The 19,682-nt window shown below is 39.0% G+C and overlaps 1 protein-coding gene across 1 annotated transcript in view; it reads right to left on the bottom strand.

Annotated features, from left to right (window-relative positions):
* Positions 1-19,682, bottom strand: part of myo10l1 (myosin X, like 1) — a 70,203-nt gene that overhangs the window by 29,922 nt on the left and 20,599 nt on the right. Inside the window, 2 exon segments of the mRNA XM_048200702.1 lie at positions 6,017-6,175; positions 17,150-17,248. Coding sequence (XP_048056659.1) covers positions 6,017-6,175; positions 17,150-17,248 — 258 coding nt within the window.

Below are 19,682 nucleotides of genomic sequence, written 5' to 3'. Positions count from 1 at the left end.
TTATTCTTGATTTATAAGCATATCTATAATGTGTTTAATAACTGCATTTTCATACTTTATTAATAATCAATTTATCATTTCTAAATAAAGTATTACATTATTTACAAACCAGTTATTTAGGAGTTGTCAGTAGTTCATTTAGTAAGTGTAAGTAAATGATTTTTTAACACACACAAGCATTTATTAACACACTGAGTAACTAATACTATATGTCTAAATAATAAGATGCATAAATGTACATTTAAATATTTTATTAATCATTTACTTACACTTCCTAAATGATCTTATGAACCACTGACAACTCCTAAATTACTGGTTTGTGAATAATGTAATACATAATTTAGAAATGATAAATTGATCATTAATAAAGTATGAAAATACAATTATTAAACTCATTATAGATATGCTTATAAATCAAGAACAAAGCTTTTATAGCTGTATTTATAAATGCTTACTAATGTCTATTAATGTTTTATAAATGATGAATTAACTATTTACTAATGCTTAACTAATGCTTCATAGCGTGAGTTATTCTAAAGTGTTACCGAAAAATTTATATTTATATATAAAATATTTATATTTATATATAAAATAAAATATATTTAAATATATATTTATTTATACATGCATATATTTCTTAAATTTATACATGTATGTGTGTGTATTTATATATACATAATTATTATACACAGAACACACACATTTATTACGTAAACACAAACTTTTATTTTGCAAACGATTGATTAATCACGATTAATCGTTGTGCAGCCCTACCCCAAAACAATAAACAGACACAACACTATGATAACACTATGATAAATCAGATAACCACTAGCTATCAGTCATCAACTCCAATGCATGCATCCTGGGAAAGGTAAATTACAGTATCCATTTACCAAGATGGGATAAGATAGCCCCTTCACATTCACTCCATTGAGCACAACATGACACAAATCTCCAGTCTAAAGCAAGATCAACAATACAGCTGACAAATAAAGCCTTGCATGCTGTTTTAGTTTTATATTCAAATAACAGGGAAAATTATAAGCTATTTTCAGACACTGATAGAGATATGTTTTATAAGCTCTACTAATAAAATGTAATAAAACCATTACACTGACCTTTGCTAATCATAAAAAAAAAAAACATCCATTCATAATTTCCTCTATTGCATATGAAAACTAGAGCTATTCATCATACTGTGTCTCATAAGGCTTGCCATTTCATCACCAGCACAAATATATCAAGATAAACAACAATAGAGCCATTATCTGACTTGTTAGAGCAGGTTATTGGACTATACCATACTATGAAATAGGTTTGGACTGCATGATGTGTTTTGGGTATAGATGACTGTCGATGTTTTTGTCCAGTAAACTAAACAGGGCGGATCTTGTTCACAACTGTTGCAAGTAATTACCTCTGACACTGGGATTGATAACAACAGGAAAATACAAGAAACAATACAGTATGCATATCAAACATCACAGACAATCATGTTATCGGAATCAAATGCATAGTCCGGAGTGAAAAATATACAATTACTTGATAGTTTATAAATGGTGCCTGTGCTTCTAAAAACACCAATTATCTGTGGTAAAATACCAATACAAGTTTTAAACAATATGATGTATGAAATTACAGCAGGGAGATATGCAATATGATTCTGATTAGGCAGATTATAGTTGCCAAGTAATGTAGCTCTATTAATAAAGAATTCAACTGATGTGTGGATATTTGCATTTACAGGTAAGTTGTTTATTTTATAATTACTTTTTTGAAGATGTCATCTAATCAGAATTCAGAGCTATAACTGTACATTTTGTAATGTGTTTTATTTTTTATGATATTGTTTTATAGAAAAAAGTCAGAATTGTGAGAAAAAACGGCAGAACAGACACCTTTTTAAAAAACAAAAACAAAAAAACTATTAGAAAATTGGTAAACAAACAGTTTTTATTTATTTTTATTTTTTTTTTCATACTGTTTGGTTACCAACATTCTTCAAAATGTCTTCCTTTGTGTTACATAGAAGAAATAAAGTTATGAGGGTGAGTAAGGACTGAATTTTACTATCCCTTTAAGATCTCTCATTTCAGCTAGCACTGAATACTAAATAACATAATTATATATAACACTAAATAATAAATTTTTTATATAGGCCTATATTTTTGTGTTTGGTTAAGTTACATCATTTTATCACTTGTTCTGGGTTTGTTAAAACCGCATTATGGAAGATTAAAAAGAATCTGATAAATACTGTAAAAGCTGTGCAACCATGCTGAAAAGTTTCATTATACATGTCTCTGTCCCAGTCAATCCTTACAAAGACGGATTTACTGACTCTTGTTCTATGGATTTTGCAAAGGTCAAGCTTGAATGTTTGGATCATAATGCAGATAATGAGTCATACCAGTTCCTCCAGGCTACAACTCTAAACCAGCAGTCTCTCTGTCTAGACCAATGAGGTTCCAGTTTGCCTTAGCCACCCGATCACATGACCCCACTCTTTGGCAACATCATCAGTAAGACCCTATAGCTCTTGGAAAAAGCGTAACAGCTGACTTGGATCATGTGAGGCACATCAGCCTATCACAAAATGGCAGTGACATCAGTGGCCACCGTTTTATGACAGTCAGTTTCAGTTTATGTTGCACTGTTTCTTGTGGATTAACATGTTCGTCTTGTGAATAAATGTTCTATACTTGGTGTTATCTCAAGTAAATGTACAGTAGGACTGCAATGTTTGTTGATCGTGCTTTACTGAGCGGAAAAAAGAGCGCAAACCGCTCTATTACTTGCAGATTACTGGTCACTACAGTGCGCATAAAACCAAATTTAAAATTTGATTTGAATCTGTTCATTAAAAAACAGCTTTATGGGACATACATAGCAGGGACACTAGATTAACTATACAGTATACGTATATGAAGGCTAAAAGTGAGTTGAATTACCCACATAAGAGCACTAAGGCCCGGGTATACTTCACACTACTTTGCTTTTCAAAGTATACTCCTTTAGCAGTAAGCGCAAAAAGACTTGTTTGGTGTGTGCACACTATCTAGTGGACTTTGTTTGCAAATGCTCAAGTCACTCACACATGCACTGTTGTACCCACACCGTCCAGGCGGACACAATTACGTCACACAGACAGTGTGCGGACCGTCACAAAACATGGCCGGCCGAAGGATACTTTGGACTTTAGTGCATCGAAGGCCACCATTCACTTTAAAAATGTAAGATTGTTTGATTGTTAATAGTCAGCTTCTGGATTTGGTTATTCACTTGTACACTAAAACTTAGTAGTATTTTTTAGCATAAATTCTAATCCCTAATTACAAAAAACTGTATAAACATCTTGGTATCTAATCTTATAAACTCACTTTAAACAATGGAAATAAAAGCAGACAATGGAACATTTACTCAGGCTATCATTTACAGTAAATATTTTAATAAATACGGCATCACATCAGTTTTGTCTGAAAACCCATTTTGGGATGTATTAGGCTTCGGATGTTTTTGTTGAAGAAGGAAACTTCCTTAATCAAACAGGGTTTCCTTTCAGTCTCAGGCTGAGATGTTTTGAGTTAATATCACTCTGCTAAACTAAGGCAGGAAACTCCAGTTCCTCTCTCAGTCAGTCAGAGAGCTGTCCACCCTAAAATTAAGAATACAAAACAACACTGGATTGATTACACAGGAAAGACGGAGTGAACACTTAGGCATTAACTGACCTACTTTTTCACAAAGTACTGACATGAAGAAAAGTGGAGAGAATCCCTGGTGAAAATGTGAAAACCTGTAATGATTTATATTATAATAGGGTGAAGTCCATGATATTGACATTAATCATTGTAACACTTTCATGTAGAATATAGATCCCTGTTTTTTCTTTTATTGGTCAGTAGCCTATGTATAGATTTGAAAGGAAATGATGGGGGAACAAGATCAGGAAATGATAAGCTCGACTCAAACTAACAGAGTCCAGTTTAGAACCACGGCTCAATGTGTTGAATGATGTGTCCTACCACAATGCCACAGCTTTGACTAATCATTCCTTTCTTACTCTTGTCTGAAGACAAATTCTATTGCAATACCATAAAATTTTAATTTGGGTTGGTAAGATTTTTTTTAATGTTTTTTAAAAATGTCTAATGCTCACCAATATTGCATTCACTTCATCAAAAGTACAGTAAAACCTAACATTGTGAACTGTAATTGCAATTTAAAATAACCTTTTTCTATTTTAATATATTTTAAAAAGTAATTTATTCCTGTGACGAAAAAGCTGACTTTTCAGCACCATTACTCCAGTCTTCAGTGTCACATGATCCTTCAAATATCATTCTAATATGCTGATTTGTTGCTCAAGAAACATTTCTTATTATTATCAATGTTAAAAACAGTTGTGTTGCTTAATATTTTTGTGGAAATAGTGATACATTTTTTCAGAATTCTTTGATAGAATCAAAAGAAATAGAAAGTTCAAAAGAACAGTCATGAAAATCTTACTTTTTCCATGTTTAAGTGCTATAATCGGGTCAGCGGTGCATCTACCAACCCAGAAAATGTGAAAAAGGACAACCCATTAATTTTGTTTTGGTAAGCCTTTCTCTGCAAGCATGTGAAAAAACAAACCGCTTAGATTTCGCTCCCCTAGTGACGTAAGAAAGGGATCTAATTATAATGTAAACGCCCCTTAATCTGCACGTTTCCACCCACAGCATCATCATTTTGTTTTTTGCAAGCAAAAACGGTGTGCCAGTTCTAACACCATGGTAAAAGTTTGAGCAAAGCATGATAACTGCTCTGTCATTGGCTGCATAGACGAGCACAGAACACTATTTAGAGTCTCATTAGCCTGGATAGCCTGCAAATTTACCCGGGCAAGCTCGGTTGCTAAAAAGGAGCGTTTCTGTCTGAGCGACATTTTGGAAAAGATATTAGACCATTCACAGCATATTAGACCAATCACAGCATCATTCAGAAACGTCCAGTTTCATTCTAAAAGTTGTAACTTCTTCCTGAGTCTCTCCTAAATGTCAGGCTGAACACAGTTACTGACAATCCTCATTTTGGCTGCGTGAGATTCTCCAGCTTTGTTGTTGTTGAGCAACCGAAACGCAAGCTGTTAAAGCTCCGCCCTCTTCTGGAAAGCGGGCCGGGAGCAGCAGCTCATTTGCATTTAAAGGGACACACACAAAAACTGTGTGTTTTTGCTCACACCCAAATAGGGGCAAATTTGACAAGCTATAATACATGATCTGTGGGGTATTTTGAGCTGAAACTTCACAGACACATCCTGGGGACACCAGAGACTTATATTACATCTTGTGAAAAGGGGCGTAATAGGTCCCTTTTTAAAAAAAATCTTACTGACCCCAAAACTTTTGAACAGTGGTGTACTTCAGCTTCAGTATAGATAGTATAGATAAGGAATCAGTTGAGGAATCATTGCCAGAGTTTATATTAACATCTAAAATAATTTTTAAGGCTATACATAATGCCTATATGATTTATATATACAACAAATAAAAATGTCAGTGGTGAAGTCAAAAGTTTAGTTGGTCTAGTGACTCATTGGGTGGAAGAGGTTCTGTGTTGTTGTTTTTAAATTAAGCGTGGTGTATTTAGTTTCATTTGGCGATTTTACCAGTTTGATGACCTCAGTGGAGCAGCGCTATTAACATTCAGAAGGATCATTCACTTTTGGCCTCTAGAAGTTAAAGAGGCTTTTAATGGGGAGACAGATAACAGCAGAAGAGATATCATATGGCTTGACAAGAACATCTGAGGGAAGAGGAGATTTCAAGATATCTAAGAGGCATTTACTGTTTTTAAGAGGACAGGACAAGTAACCTGAAGACACTGAAACACATGAATTATTGTAAACCTATAAATGACTTTATTTCAGCTAACAGAAGTGTTTTTTTTTTTTTTTAGTTGTAGCATATAATAATTGCCCTGATGAGGTCTCATGGAGCATTGTGAGGTCAAGTGTCTGTACATTTCTTACATAGATGTTGTCTTTCTGGTATCGCTGATGAAGGTTGTGCATGATGGCGGCCTCATGAAGCTCTGCCAACGTGGACATGTCCTCCACTCCATCAATGCTGCTCTGGTGCATAGGGGACACCTTCTCCCTGTTCACCTCTGCCTGCTGCAAGTACACCACCTGAAAGACAGAAAGACAGAGTGGGCTTAACAAAACAGAGTTCACACATACCCAGTCCGCAGATATATACACAGATGCATGAGTAGTACATCACAAAAGGGGAGAGGATCCTGCCAGGGCCATTTTAAGGGAATGCCTGCAGTTGAATAATGCATTAGTCAGACAGCAGGGTTTCCGCATTTCTGTTCCACAGAGTTTCAGCGTGCTGAGGCCTTTCTTTACCCTTTATACCCAACAGGCACTTCCTGACAAAAACACCAGACATTTTGCCAAGCAGAGTACAGTCTGGCCTATTTAAACTCAGCAAAAATTAAACCCTTAACAATTAAGATAAATGTTAACCAGTGAACCTGTGTGCAGGAGTTAACATTAAACATGTTTTTGCATGTGTAATAATATGCAGCATTGTTTGAGATAGCAACATGTTAAAGCTGAAGTAATTTTGTTCAATTTTAAAAGTATAAAGTATAAAATTATATATTTCTTCAATTATAAAGTTCTCCAATCACAGCTTATAGTTGGCATGAAATGGAAATTCACATATTTTCATGTCATTGATCTTATTGTGAACGATTCATCCATGCATACTGTATCTTTCTTTTTTTTTGAGCCTGTCATTTTTATTTCTCTCTGGACTTCTCCAGTTATTGATCCCTCTAAAACCCCACCCCTTTCTCGATTACAAACTTGCATACAGAGCTGCCTCCATCCAATCAAAAACCGATGGATAGAACTAGGGTTAGGTATCATTTGAGTTTTAGCTATTTCAATTCCAATTTCGATTCTGCTTATCGATTCCGATTATTATCGAATTCCAATATGGGAAAAAAGTCAAACATTTAGATATGAAACATATTTATTCTGTGTCTTTTTGCAAAACATTCTGTTGCAGCTGAATACCATAAACAAAAGTCAGCAGACAACTATAATTAAGCCATATGTATGTTGATTTCCTCAAAAAATGTAAATACTGAGGGTCTGCAGACAGATGAAGTATTTTTGGTATAAAATCCATTTGGTGATGCTGTAGCAGAGATTACACACTTCTACTTAAATATCCATGTATATTACATGAACTTTGCTGAAAGGTTCTCTGCTTTATTTGACTGGACAACACAAAGGGGAGAGAGGTGCATCCGAAATCACGTACTGTCAGAATAGGTACTACATTTGAATTTGAACTTACTTCGCTACTGTTAAAAAAGTATGTTCTATATAGTATGAATGGGGGTAGTTTGAATGCAATTCGGACATATTGTGGCCATGTTGTCATTATCACATGACCTACCGGCGTCAGTTACGTTGCTTCACCTCCATTCATAAATCCTCTCCTGTGGCCTCATGGGATATTAAAGTGTCCATTGAATGCGCACTTCAGAATCTCACCGGAAGTTGTAGGTCATTAAGGGACTTTTCGCCTACTGTTTTTCGAATACTATGAATTTGGACATACTACTCTGTTGCCGTACTGTTTTTTGCATACTATATAGTATTCGATTTCGGACGCAGCTTATCTCTCTCTTCTTTTCAGCATTCTATTTAATTTCTGCTGAAAACTAACTCTTGTGCCACCCATTGCCATGGTAACCAGAGATCACAGCACAGTCCATGAAGAGAGAGTTGAGTCTGATAGATTAAAAATCAATGCAACCACTGTGTGTGTGTGTGTGTGTGCGTGTGTGTGCGCGTGTGTGTGTGTGTGTGTGTGTGTGTGTGTGTGTGTGTGCGTGCCATTTACTTCAGGTATGGATTTATGAGCTGTTTTTATTCAAACCCATTAAATCAGCCACAGTCTATTTAAGTGCACACACATGTACATGTACATATATACCATCACTAGAGGGCATGACAGAGAAAGAATTATGTTTGCCTTAGTTAATTAGGGTCGACAGACTGAAGGAGGGAAGGAAAGGTCAAAGTTTATGAGCTGAGACAAGTTGCTGCAAATCAATACAACTGACGGTAATGACATTGGCCTTCCAGAATCCTGATCAGAATCAAACATTAGAAATATAAAGAAACAAAGCTGATTTAGAATGACATAAATCATCATTTAAGTGTATCTGAGTGTGTGTTTTGAAGAGAGAGCACAGAATTACAGACATAATATGCTTGACCAAAACCTGACAAAATTTCCCAAAACCTCCTTTTGGGCACGTCCTAATTTGTAAAAATGGTTGTAAGTTATAAAAATGCAGAAAGTTTTCTGTTAGTGTTAGGCTGTGGGTTACAGTATTTTTATAAAATGGATAGTTCCAGTCCTTGATTCTGATTGGTTGAGCGGAGTACGAAGCCATTATAAATTACTCTACAATCATACACCTGTGACCTCACTACATCAGTATTAAAATAAATATTTTTATGGAAGAACCATTTTATAAAAGCAATAAGCCCCAAGACGCTGTGGTTTGGTTGTGAGTCTGTGATGATTGTAAGTTTAGATGCTGAAAAGAGGAGATGAGGAGGTCTTCATGCTCCATTTTCTCCATCCACCCACCCACTCACACAAGCACACAGCCGCTCTGCCTCTCTCCCCTCAGCACATGGATATTCCTGCAAATCTGTTTGATGTTTCAAGCTGCTTTGCATGATTCAGACGAAAGCTGAAAAAAGATCATGAGAGAGAGAGAGACTATGCACCAGTGACCTACATTCACACCTATAGACAAACAGAAGCATGTCAGAACGGAGCAACGCAGGGGTCTTGAGATGCATTTTTTTAAATTTGAATTAAAAACAGTGAGATGTGACATAACAGTTAAAGACATCTGTCTGCCAGTGCACAGAGACAAACAACATACATCTCAGAATGTATGTTGTTGTGTGAATGTCCTATGGGTCTACCTCAGACAGATTGATGACCAATTAGATTGTTGTGGACTGTAGGACAGACTTATGTTCAGAGATATGGAAATAAATATTTGGATTTCTAAAGCTATTTTTGTAAAGTCAATTCAATGCTTTCATCTGTCACAATAATGTGATTGAATTATTTTAACATGGGGTCTTTTGGGGATCTTTTGCGCCAAATATTAACACTACCGTTCAAAAGTTCACCAAGGCTGCATTTATTTGATGAAAAATATAGTAAAAACAGCAATATTGTGAAATATTATTGCAATATAAAATAACTGTTTTCTATTTTAATATATTAAAGGCGCTCTAAGCGATTTGACGCGTTTTAGGCCCAATTTTTTTTTTGTCACATACCGCAAACATCTCCTCACTATGCGCTAGCTGCCTGTCCCCTGAACACACTGTAAAAAAACGCGGTCTCTGTAGTCGCCACAAGCTCCGAAAACTGCAATAAAAACAAACTGGTGCAGCCTGGACCACTTAACATAAACATGCTCCAGCCAATAACCGAAAAGCAGCGTCAATACGCAAGCTACTTACATTTTAAATGCGCGTTCATGACTGTTTCAGGAAGCACGGAGGGGAGGGCCAGGAGGAGTAGGAGGAAGGGTCTAGCTAGCCTCTGTTTTGTTTGACAACACTTCGAACGTCAACAGGAAGTTACTCCGCTCAGAATCGCTTAGAGCGCCTTTAATATAAAATGTAATTTATTCATGTGATGGCAAAGCTGAATTTTCAGCATCATTACTCCAGTCTTCAGTGTCACATGATCCTGCAGAAATCATTCTAATATGCTGATTTACTGCAAAAGAAACATGTTTTATTATGCAAAAACAGTGTTTTTCATAATTCTCTGATGAATAGAAAGCTTCAAAATAACAGTATTTTATTTATTGTAACATTATAAATGTCTTTACTGTCACATCAATTGAATGCATCATAGCTGAATAAAAATATTAAAGGGTTAGTTCACCCAAAAATGAAATTTCTGTCATTAATTACTCACCCTCATGTTGTTCCACACCCGTACGACCTTCGTTCATCTTCGAAACACAAATTAAGATATTTTTGATGAAATCCGAAAGGTATATGACTCGTCCATAGACAGCAATATTATCAACACTTTCAAGGTCCAGAAAGGTACTTAAGACATTTAAAACAGTCGACACGACTGCTGTGGTCCAACCTTAATATTATAAGGTGAAAACAAAAATAACGACTTTATTCAACAATCTCTTAAAAGTGTTGATTATACTGCTGTTTATGGACAAGTCATATACCTCTCGGACTTCATCAAAAATATCTTAATTTGTGTTTCGAAGATGAACGAAGGTCTTACGGGTATGTAGCGATGAAGGGAGTAATTAATGACAGAATTTTCATTTTTGGGTGAACTAACCCTTTAAAATCTTTCAAAATAAAATCTTACTGACCCCAATCTTTTGAACTTTGCAATTCTATTAATTATTTAGCATATAATCATTATAATGCAATTGATTTCATTACACTTTTTAATTGATGTCCCCAATAAAAGATGATTTAATCTTTTTACATTTTCATCCCATCAGCCAAGCTTAGAGTCAACATCTGCTGATATGTTGTGCCTCAATGTAAATGAATTAGAAATAGCTCTTACATACATGATGACACACAGAAAGGAGATCTCAGGAGGGGGTGGGTGAGAAGCCTTCGAGCACTGTAGCTCAGAGTTGATTGTGAACTCTTACAGTTAACTTCTCAAATTTAGGTCACAGTCTATATTTGTGCCTCAGAGTTCTTATCCTATAACAAACCTGTGAACGCTTTAGGTGAACTTACACACACACTGAAGCACTGAAGCAGAAGACTCACCTCAGCGTGAATGGTAGGAAGGAGATACTCACTGACCAATATTCTGGAGGGTATACACCCCCCCCCAAACACACACACACACACACACACACACACACACACACACACACACACACAATTTTTTCAAATAATACAGAGAAATATTGGGAAAACTCACTAGATTTACTGATATACTAAAAAATATACAAACTTTTTCACTTACATTCACAATCAACCTGAATGGACAAAGGCAACATTATGATCACCAACATTTTAAGTGACCTTTTCCACATCCTCAAATTCAACCTGAAAGGACAAGGCCTACAATGTAATCTACTATGACGGAATCAAAGTCAGAAGACCCTGTTAGCATAACTACACTACAAAAACATTTTTACGTCATGAAAAGGTTATGATAACACTTTTACCCAATTCCCCTAATAAGGCCGGGTATTGCTTTTTTAGGCAACTTTTTTAATGTAACATTAAAATTGGACAGAACCTAACTGCAATTAAAAATGCAATGTTTAGAAAACATTTTGTGCTTGCTGTAAAAACACTCTCGCATGTATAATACACACAATCATGCATGTATTTATAGCATGCTTTCTGTTTTCGGTAACTCGGTCAGAACCACTGCAGGAATGGGGTTACACACCCATACTTAACTAAATTATTAACCACATCAGAAACGAGAAATTGGTGTGCATCCAGCCCTGTGCTATAACATCCCTTTAAATCTACATAAAAAATTCAGCATTCTCCAACAGGGTTGCCATTTCAAAACGAATCCCCCACAAATGGAAAACAATTTCTCAACCCTTTTGGACTGAATCCTTCAGATTAGCTCTAGGCTAAAACAATGGGTGAAAGACCTCCATGGAGACAGTGTTGGGGTTTTCTGGAGAAGCTGCTTGAGACCCAGCAGAGGGTGAGATCTGTGTATTGATTTATGGAGGAGGGTTTAGACTGCTGCAGAGAATGCTACTGAATATTGTCAGCACAAGCATTCTGGTGTTCAGGACATGAATTATCATTACCAGCACAGGAAACTTTGGGAAATGTAGCCTTAGATAAAACCTAGGAGGAAAATTTGAATGTGTTTCTGGAACCTACCTTGGGTTCAGCAGTAGTGATTCAGTTCTTTCAAATGTTCATTTCAGTTAATTTGGTGGGGGAAAAAATATACTTAAAAGTGTTTTCTACTGTATTTTACACATTCTTCCTCCATATTCCGACATGATGTCTCCAGATCTACAAGCAGAAGGAACGGGATTAAATATTCTGAATGAGCCTGGTTTCTCCCAATGACACTATTGTCGTATTTTAGAGCTGCTTTACAGCTAAATTACCTTCCTGTTTATTACTGTAAAGCTGCTTTGAAAGAATCTGTATTGTATAAAGCGCTATGTTAAAAAAAGGTGAAAATGAAAAAAAATTGACAACTGTTTATGATTCTGAGAATTATTTTGCAGTTTCAACCAAACAAAGTTCTGCCTGTCATCATTTATTCACCTTCATGTTGTTTCAAAGCTATATGACTGGCTTTATTCTGTAAGTTATTTAAACAGTTTTTGCCGATACAATGAAAGTCAATGGGGTCAAAAACAGCATTGGACCCTACTTACATTTTTCATAAATATCTTCTTTTATGTTCAACTGATGAAAGAAAATCGTATGATTTTTGATGTTTGAGACAGCATGAGGGGGAGTAAATTTTTATACTGTTCGCATGTGCATTCCCAAGTAAAACAAATATATACTAAAATGTATTTAAAATACATTTATTTTGTGCTAATGTTACGGCTGGTGGTGTAGAGATGAGGCAGATAACGGATTTCCACAAACATACAGGGTTTTAATATAAACAAAGGCAGAGTACACCAAACAAGCGTCTAACATAAACAGAGAACGGACAAGGAGTGCAGGGAGTGAGTGCAATATATAGGAGTGCTGACAATAGAGTCCAGGTGCAGGTGATCCGTGATGATGAGGAACTGACAAGGGAAGTGAGTGCAGGTGAGGAGAACAGGAGGATCTTGGGATATGGAGTCCAGGGAGACAAGGGATCTGTAACAGTACTCCCCCTCCCGGTAGGCGCGACCTCGCGCCGTAGATGGAGACACCGGGAGGGGGGGCGGGCGCCCTGGAGACCTCATGCAGGTGCAGGGAGAGGAGCGGACAGGAACGGAGGTCTCCAGGGCGGATCCATGAACCATGGCGGGTCTGGAGCCGTGGGCAGCCATGGCGGGTCTGGAGCCGTGGGCAGCCATGGCGGGTCTGGAGCCGTGGGCAGCCATGGCGGGTCTGGAGCCGTGGGCAGCCATGGCGGGTCTGGTGCAGCGGGCTGCCATGGCGGGTCAGGAGCAGCGGGCTGCCATGGAGGGTCAGGAGCAGCGGGCTGCCATGGAGGGTCAGGAGCAGCGGGCTGCCATGGAGGGTCAGGTGCAGCGGGCTGCCATGGAGGGTCAGGTGCAGCGGGCTGCCATGGAGGGTCAGGTGCAGCGGGCTGCCATGGAGGGTCAGGTGCAGCGGGCTGCCATGGAGGGTCATATTGGAGGGTGGTGCCCTGGTGGGCTCTGGCGCTTCAGAACCCCCGCCCAGGAGTTCCCCACCCACAGGTACCGGAACGGGTACTAGGCCCCCCCAAAAAATACATGGGGAATTTAAGGAGATTCTTTAAAAGTCTGATGAAGGGATTGTTTCTGTGGGCAGGAGTGGGCCTTAGGGCCGTGGAGCATGGAGCTGTGGGCTTGACGGTGGTTGGAGCGGCTGGCTCGGCGGCGGCTGGAGCGGCTGGCTCGGCGGCGGCGGCTGGAGCTGAGGGCTCGGCGGCGGCGGCTGGAGCTGAGGGCTCGGCGGCGGCGGCTGGAGCTGAGGGCTCGGCGAGGGTTGGAGAGGCAGGCTCAGAGAGGGTTGGAGCGGCAGGCTCGGAGAGGGTTGGAGCCGAGGGCTCGGCGGCGGCTGGAGCGGCTTGCTCGGCGGAGACTGGAGCGGCCTGCTCGGCGGAGACTGGAGCGGCTTGCTCGGCGGAGACTGGAGCGGCTTGCTCGGCGGAGACTGGAGCGGCCTGCTCGGCGGAGACTGGAGCGGCTTGCTCGGCGGAGACTGGAGCGGCTTGCTCGGCGGAGACTGGAGCGGCTTGCTCGGCGGAGACTGGAGCGGCTTGCTCGGCGGAGACTGGAGAGCTTGGCTCTGTCCATAAAGTCTATATAAGCCAGGCCACCTCAATGGTGCACAGGGTTGGAGCAGGCTCTGGAGATACTGGAGCGGGCTCTGGAGATACTGGAGCGGGCTCTGGAGATACTGGAGCGGGCTCTGGAGATACTGGAGCGGGCTCTGGAGATACTGGAGCGGGCTCTGGAGATACTGGAGCGGGCTCTGGAGATACTGGAGCGGGCTCTGGAGATACTGGAGCGGGCTCTGGAGACACTGGAGCGGGCTCTGGAGACACTGGAACGGGCTCTGGAGACACTGGAGCGGGCTCTGGAGATACTGGAGCGGGCTCTGGAGATACTGGAGCGGGCTCTGGAGACACTGGAGCGGCTCTGGAGACACTGGAGCGGGCTCTGGAAACACTGGAGCGGGCTCTGGAGACACTGGAACGGGCTCTGGAGAGACTGGAGCCGCTTTCTTCCTCCTCCTCCGCTTACTGGGCCCAGTAGAGGAATGTGGGTCCAGCATGGGGCAGGCAGGGAGTTCGTTGGAGGGGTATGCGGAGGAAGACGGAGATTGACTGACTGGCCCGGCCCACCGTGTTTCTGGATGGACTGGACGACAACACTTATCCTGAACCGTGTCCACGAAGAATTTGGAGCCATTTAAACACAAAATTAAATTGATAGTTTCGCTTAAGGAGAAACGAAAAACAGGTTCATCAAAACGGATAGTGTCGTCATCCAATCCATCCAAAAACAGGGAGATCAAAACTGCTTCAGGCCAGTCAGACAAATAAGCGAGCTCAACAAACTCCTCCACATACCTCTCCAGCGAACGACCTACCTGCAGAAGCCCGATGAGGCGATCGCTGGCTGTCAAGGTGAGAGGCGTTGGAGGAGCTGGATCCAGGGAGCCGGGGAAAGTCTCCATTTTTTTTTTTTTTTTTTTTTTTTTTTTTGTGGAAAAATCCGGTCGGTATAGGTCCGTTCTTCTGTTACGGCTGGTGGTGTAGAGATGAGGCAGATAACGGATTTCCACAAACATACAGGGTTTTAATATAAACAAAGGCAGAGTACACCAAACAAGCGTCTAACATAAACAGAGAACGGACAAGGAGTGCAGGGAGTGAGTGCAATATATAGGAGTGCTGACAATAGAGTCCAGGTGCAGGTGATCCGTGATGATGAGGAACTGACAAGGGAAGTGAGTGCAGGTGAGGAGAACAGGAGGATCTTGGGATATGGAGTCCAGGGAGACAAGGGATCTGTAACAGCTAAGTATACTACAAATACATTTACATATTTATGTGCTAAATAAAAATACCCTGCAATTGTACTTTTGGCATATAAACTGGTATACTTAAAGCCTGTTAAACTGGAACAGCAAATTTTGTACTTAGTGCACTTTAATTGTGCTGAGATCCAACTAAAGATATACTGAAGTATATTTGATTGTGTTAAAGTGAAACTATTGCATGTATACTTCAGGTACACTTTAAATATCTTGCATTTAAAGATATTATACAGTGATCATACAATCCTTATTAACATTGATATTAAAACACATTTTAGCCATAATATTGCATAATGTGCATTGTGCAATAAATAAAGTTTAATTATAATTTTAGTAAGTAAGTCTCAAGTGATCATTAAGTCTTAAGTGAAATGTCAATAAATATGTTAATGGGTTTGAAGTACACTTATTATGTAAATAGATTTTGGTATAGTTTTTTTTTGTACTAGGGTCTCCATCAGAAAGACCTTAACATTTAACAACAAAGTCATATTTAAGGATCATTCTAGATCAAGATGACAGATGTAGGACTGCAGTAAATTCTTCCACTGTTCATTTCAACCCAAAGTTCTGTCATTCTTTTATGTTTATGTTTACCTGAAAGAAATTGTGATGACATCTACCCCTGCCACACACACACACACACACACATGAATAAACATACATGCAAAAAGAAATGTTTGTAGACAAAAACACAAATTCAAACAGGCTTCCAGTATGCATCTGTACATACAGATAACCCTTCCCTGCTGTGCAGTCTCTCTCTCTGAGCTGAATCCAGGCCAGCACAGCTGTTATTATTAGCCTGACATCACAGTTCTACCAACAACACACAGCCGTCAAAAACTACTTACCTCTATCAGCACTGTGTGTGTGTTTGTGTGGGAGTCTAACTGCTAATGCGACTGTTTGATTACAATTAAATCTTCAAGCAGAGGCAGTTCTGCCCACTCAACTGTAACAGACATCTGTAAGTTAAAGGGTTGGTGCACAGACTTCATTACACTGATAAAACTATAACAATTTAAATCTCTCAAAGGTGAAATGTAATGAATCTCTATTCTCCAGTTTGTAATTTGGAACGGTACCATGTACAGTGCAGCAAAAGAAAGAACAGTGGAATATTTATGATCATCCATCTGCTCACAACCATGGGAATGAGAAAATCCCGACACCAAAAGACACCAAAAGAGGGTTTGCGCTGGCGCAAGCTGCTAGTAAATCCGGCCCTAGAGCTGGGCAATAATATATATGATACAAGCAATCAAGCAGTTGAGGTTATCGTATTTATTTACTGGTATTTTTCAGTGATAATTAATGATATTGTTGCATACCAGCTGTATATTGTATAAAAGGTATGGTACATTTTTTCCCAGCTGTATCACCTTTCAAAGGACACCCTGTTACCATGACAACATATATTAGTGGATAACTCTGAGTCTGCACTAAAAGCAGAGTGTTCTCTCTCTTCAACTCTGTCTCTCTCTTTCATGTTTCCTGTGATTATTTTTCTGCATAAATCATATTGCACCAAAACAGGCCAGAATCTCATGTCGAATGGTGGAGTACATTAGGGTTATATGATATAGTCTCTTTCATATGAACGTTTATGGAAGGGTGAATGTATTGATTTAGCCTCAGACGAGCAGTTGGCAGACATACACACGCACAAACATGCATATGCACACACACACACACACACACACAGCTCCTCAGCTCTGTTATGATGACATTCAGAGCATAATACCAAACCAGTGTAATCTCTGACTCACACAACACCCATTCAGCCATAAAGGGCAACATGTGTGTGTGTTATGACAGATTGCTGAGTCTTACCTCCCCGTAGTCGGTGGTGAGCACCACGGTTCCATCTCCACAGGAGTTCACTGTAGACGGAACCAGCTGATCTTTATGCTTCACCCACACTCGAGAACCCTGCAAAACACACACAAAGGCAGGCAGACACAAATCAGCACGATCCCAGATTATATGTCCCAGTTGCTTGTGAGAGTTACAGAACAATAAAACACAACAATAAAACACAAAATCTTCATGTAGCCATTCACTATTGAAAGTCGAAACATTTAGGGTGACCTATGGGTGGCTTTTCAGACCCAAACACTCACAGATGCCCACAAACAGAGCTCAGACACAAAACAGCCTGATTTTTTTTTTTTTACCTTTTATTATTCCAGAGCATTGAAGTGAAGTCCAAAATCCTTTTTTTCAGTGTATGTTATATTCTGACATTAAAATATTTTAATTCAATTAGAAATGACAGAAACAATTCATTTACACTTAAATACATCTTACACTTAAAATAAAATTTTAAAAACCTTCTCAAAAATATCTCACTATCAGCCTGGACATTTCATACAATGGATAGAATGAAATGAAACATTCACAAAGATAGCAAAGAAACATTTATAAATGAAGCATGAAAGATTCAGACCATGTGTTTTGTGCTTTACTGAATTTTCCCACGTTATAGTTTGTAAATGCAATAACACACAGCACAATGGGCACTGATGTCATTTCAGATGTGTCCGCCTGCTCTTCTCCACAGCAGTAGAGCGCTGTTCTATGTAAGGGCTGGACTGAATTATGGCCAGCTGCATGAAGTTAACTACTAATAATTGGAAAATGGATCGATAAGCCCTCAGCTTCAGAGAGGAAACTCAATACACAATCACCAGCTCCAGCAGAAAGTCACATATTAGCCTACTTCCCAAGCATTAAATGACCCAGAAGACACATCCACCTTTGGTTAACATTTACAGTAATATTTTCAAAAATAAAAAAAGATTTATTCAACATGCCCTAATAGTCGCAGATATAAAGTAGGTTGTAACAATGCAATTAAATAAACTGTAAAAAAAAAACCTGCTATTAAATCAAATGTAAACAGTAATACAATTATGAAACGCATATGGAAGCTTGTTTCTGCCGCTAAAGAAAAAAGGTAATTGCGACTTTTTATCTTACAATTCTGACTTTTTTTTCTCAGAATTGTGTTTATATGTTGCAATTCTGACTTTTTTCTCACAATTCTGACTTTATAATTCACAATTGTGAGTTTATATCTAGCAATTCTGACTTCATAACTCATAACTGAGTTTATATCTCGCAATTCTGACTTTATAACTCATAACTGAGTTTATATCTCGCAATTCTGACTTTATAACTCATAACTGTGAGTTTATATCTCGCAATTCTGACTAAATGTAAATGGTAGAGATGTTCCGATACCCCTTTTCCATTCCCGATACCGATTCCGATACCTGAGCTCAGGGTATCGGCCGATACCGAATACTGATCCGATACCTGGGTGCAGGGCTCTGAACCGGTTCAAGGAAACGAATGAGATTTTGACCGGAACGTAACCAGAAACGGAAACTGAATCAGATTTAATCGTTTTGAACAGAAACGCTCATTTGAAATGGCCATTAACCATTTTGTTCTATTTAATATTTTGATTTGGCAGTCAACCAATCATGAATTCAAATAGTACAGCCTATGCAAATGTGACGCTGACGCATCCAACGTGAGTGAAATGCCCGCGCTTACACTCTAAAGTGAGATGAGCTGACGCGCTCAGGTTCAGCTGTCGTGTCATCATAGGTTAGGTAAGTTACAATGGCAATGCCCTGGCATTAGTTTTTCCGATGATATATGTCACCATTAAGGCCTAAATTTAAGTGAAAATGAATGTCAAGTAGGCTAATATGCAGCTTGTTGTCCGTTTTGAAACCAGCGAAAAGAGTTCACACAGCCACATCACGCACATGCAGCAGTTCAGAAAAAAACTATAGGCTAACATAACGCATATACAACAAAAGGGGCCTATATAAAATATTTAGGCCTATAGGCTACGCAAAATATTTCACCATATAATTAGGTCTACATATTAACAAAACGAAAGTGGTTCATTGTGGCGCACTCCAACGATCTAGGAAAGGAAACAGACATTCTGCTTGTTTTCATTATTTAAATGTCTTTTGTAAATGTATTAATTATGTCTGGCTTTTAAATTACGACCATAAACCATAAATTACGGAGTACAGTTTAGGGAAAAATCATTCCAGTGGTCGCGCCGGCGCGTCATGCACGCGCACACAAATTCTTGCATTGCTTACTTGATATCGCAGCTGTTAAATATTAAAATAAAATACAATCAACCAAACATATAAAAGTTTAGACTGCTCAATTCAATTCTGTAATACAATCTGCTGTCCTGTGACCACCGCCTGACTGTGCTGTTATGTGAAGGATGTTGTCGATAATGCGAGTGAAGTACAAAGCTTACATAATAAATAGCCTAATAGTTTAGCATTCGTCTCGAAAATGGAAACAGTGCCGAATGAGAAAG

This window comes from Megalobrama amblycephala, linkage group LG8, assembly GCF_018812025.1.
Source record: "Megalobrama amblycephala isolate DHTTF-2021 linkage group LG8, ASM1881202v1, whole genome shotgun sequence".
Classification (NCBI taxonomy): Eukaryota; Metazoa; Chordata; class Actinopteri; order Cypriniformes; family Xenocyprididae; genus Megalobrama; species Megalobrama amblycephala.
The sequence above is the reverse complement of the archived record's forward strand: the minus strand, read 5'-3'. Positions and strand labels throughout refer to the sequence as shown.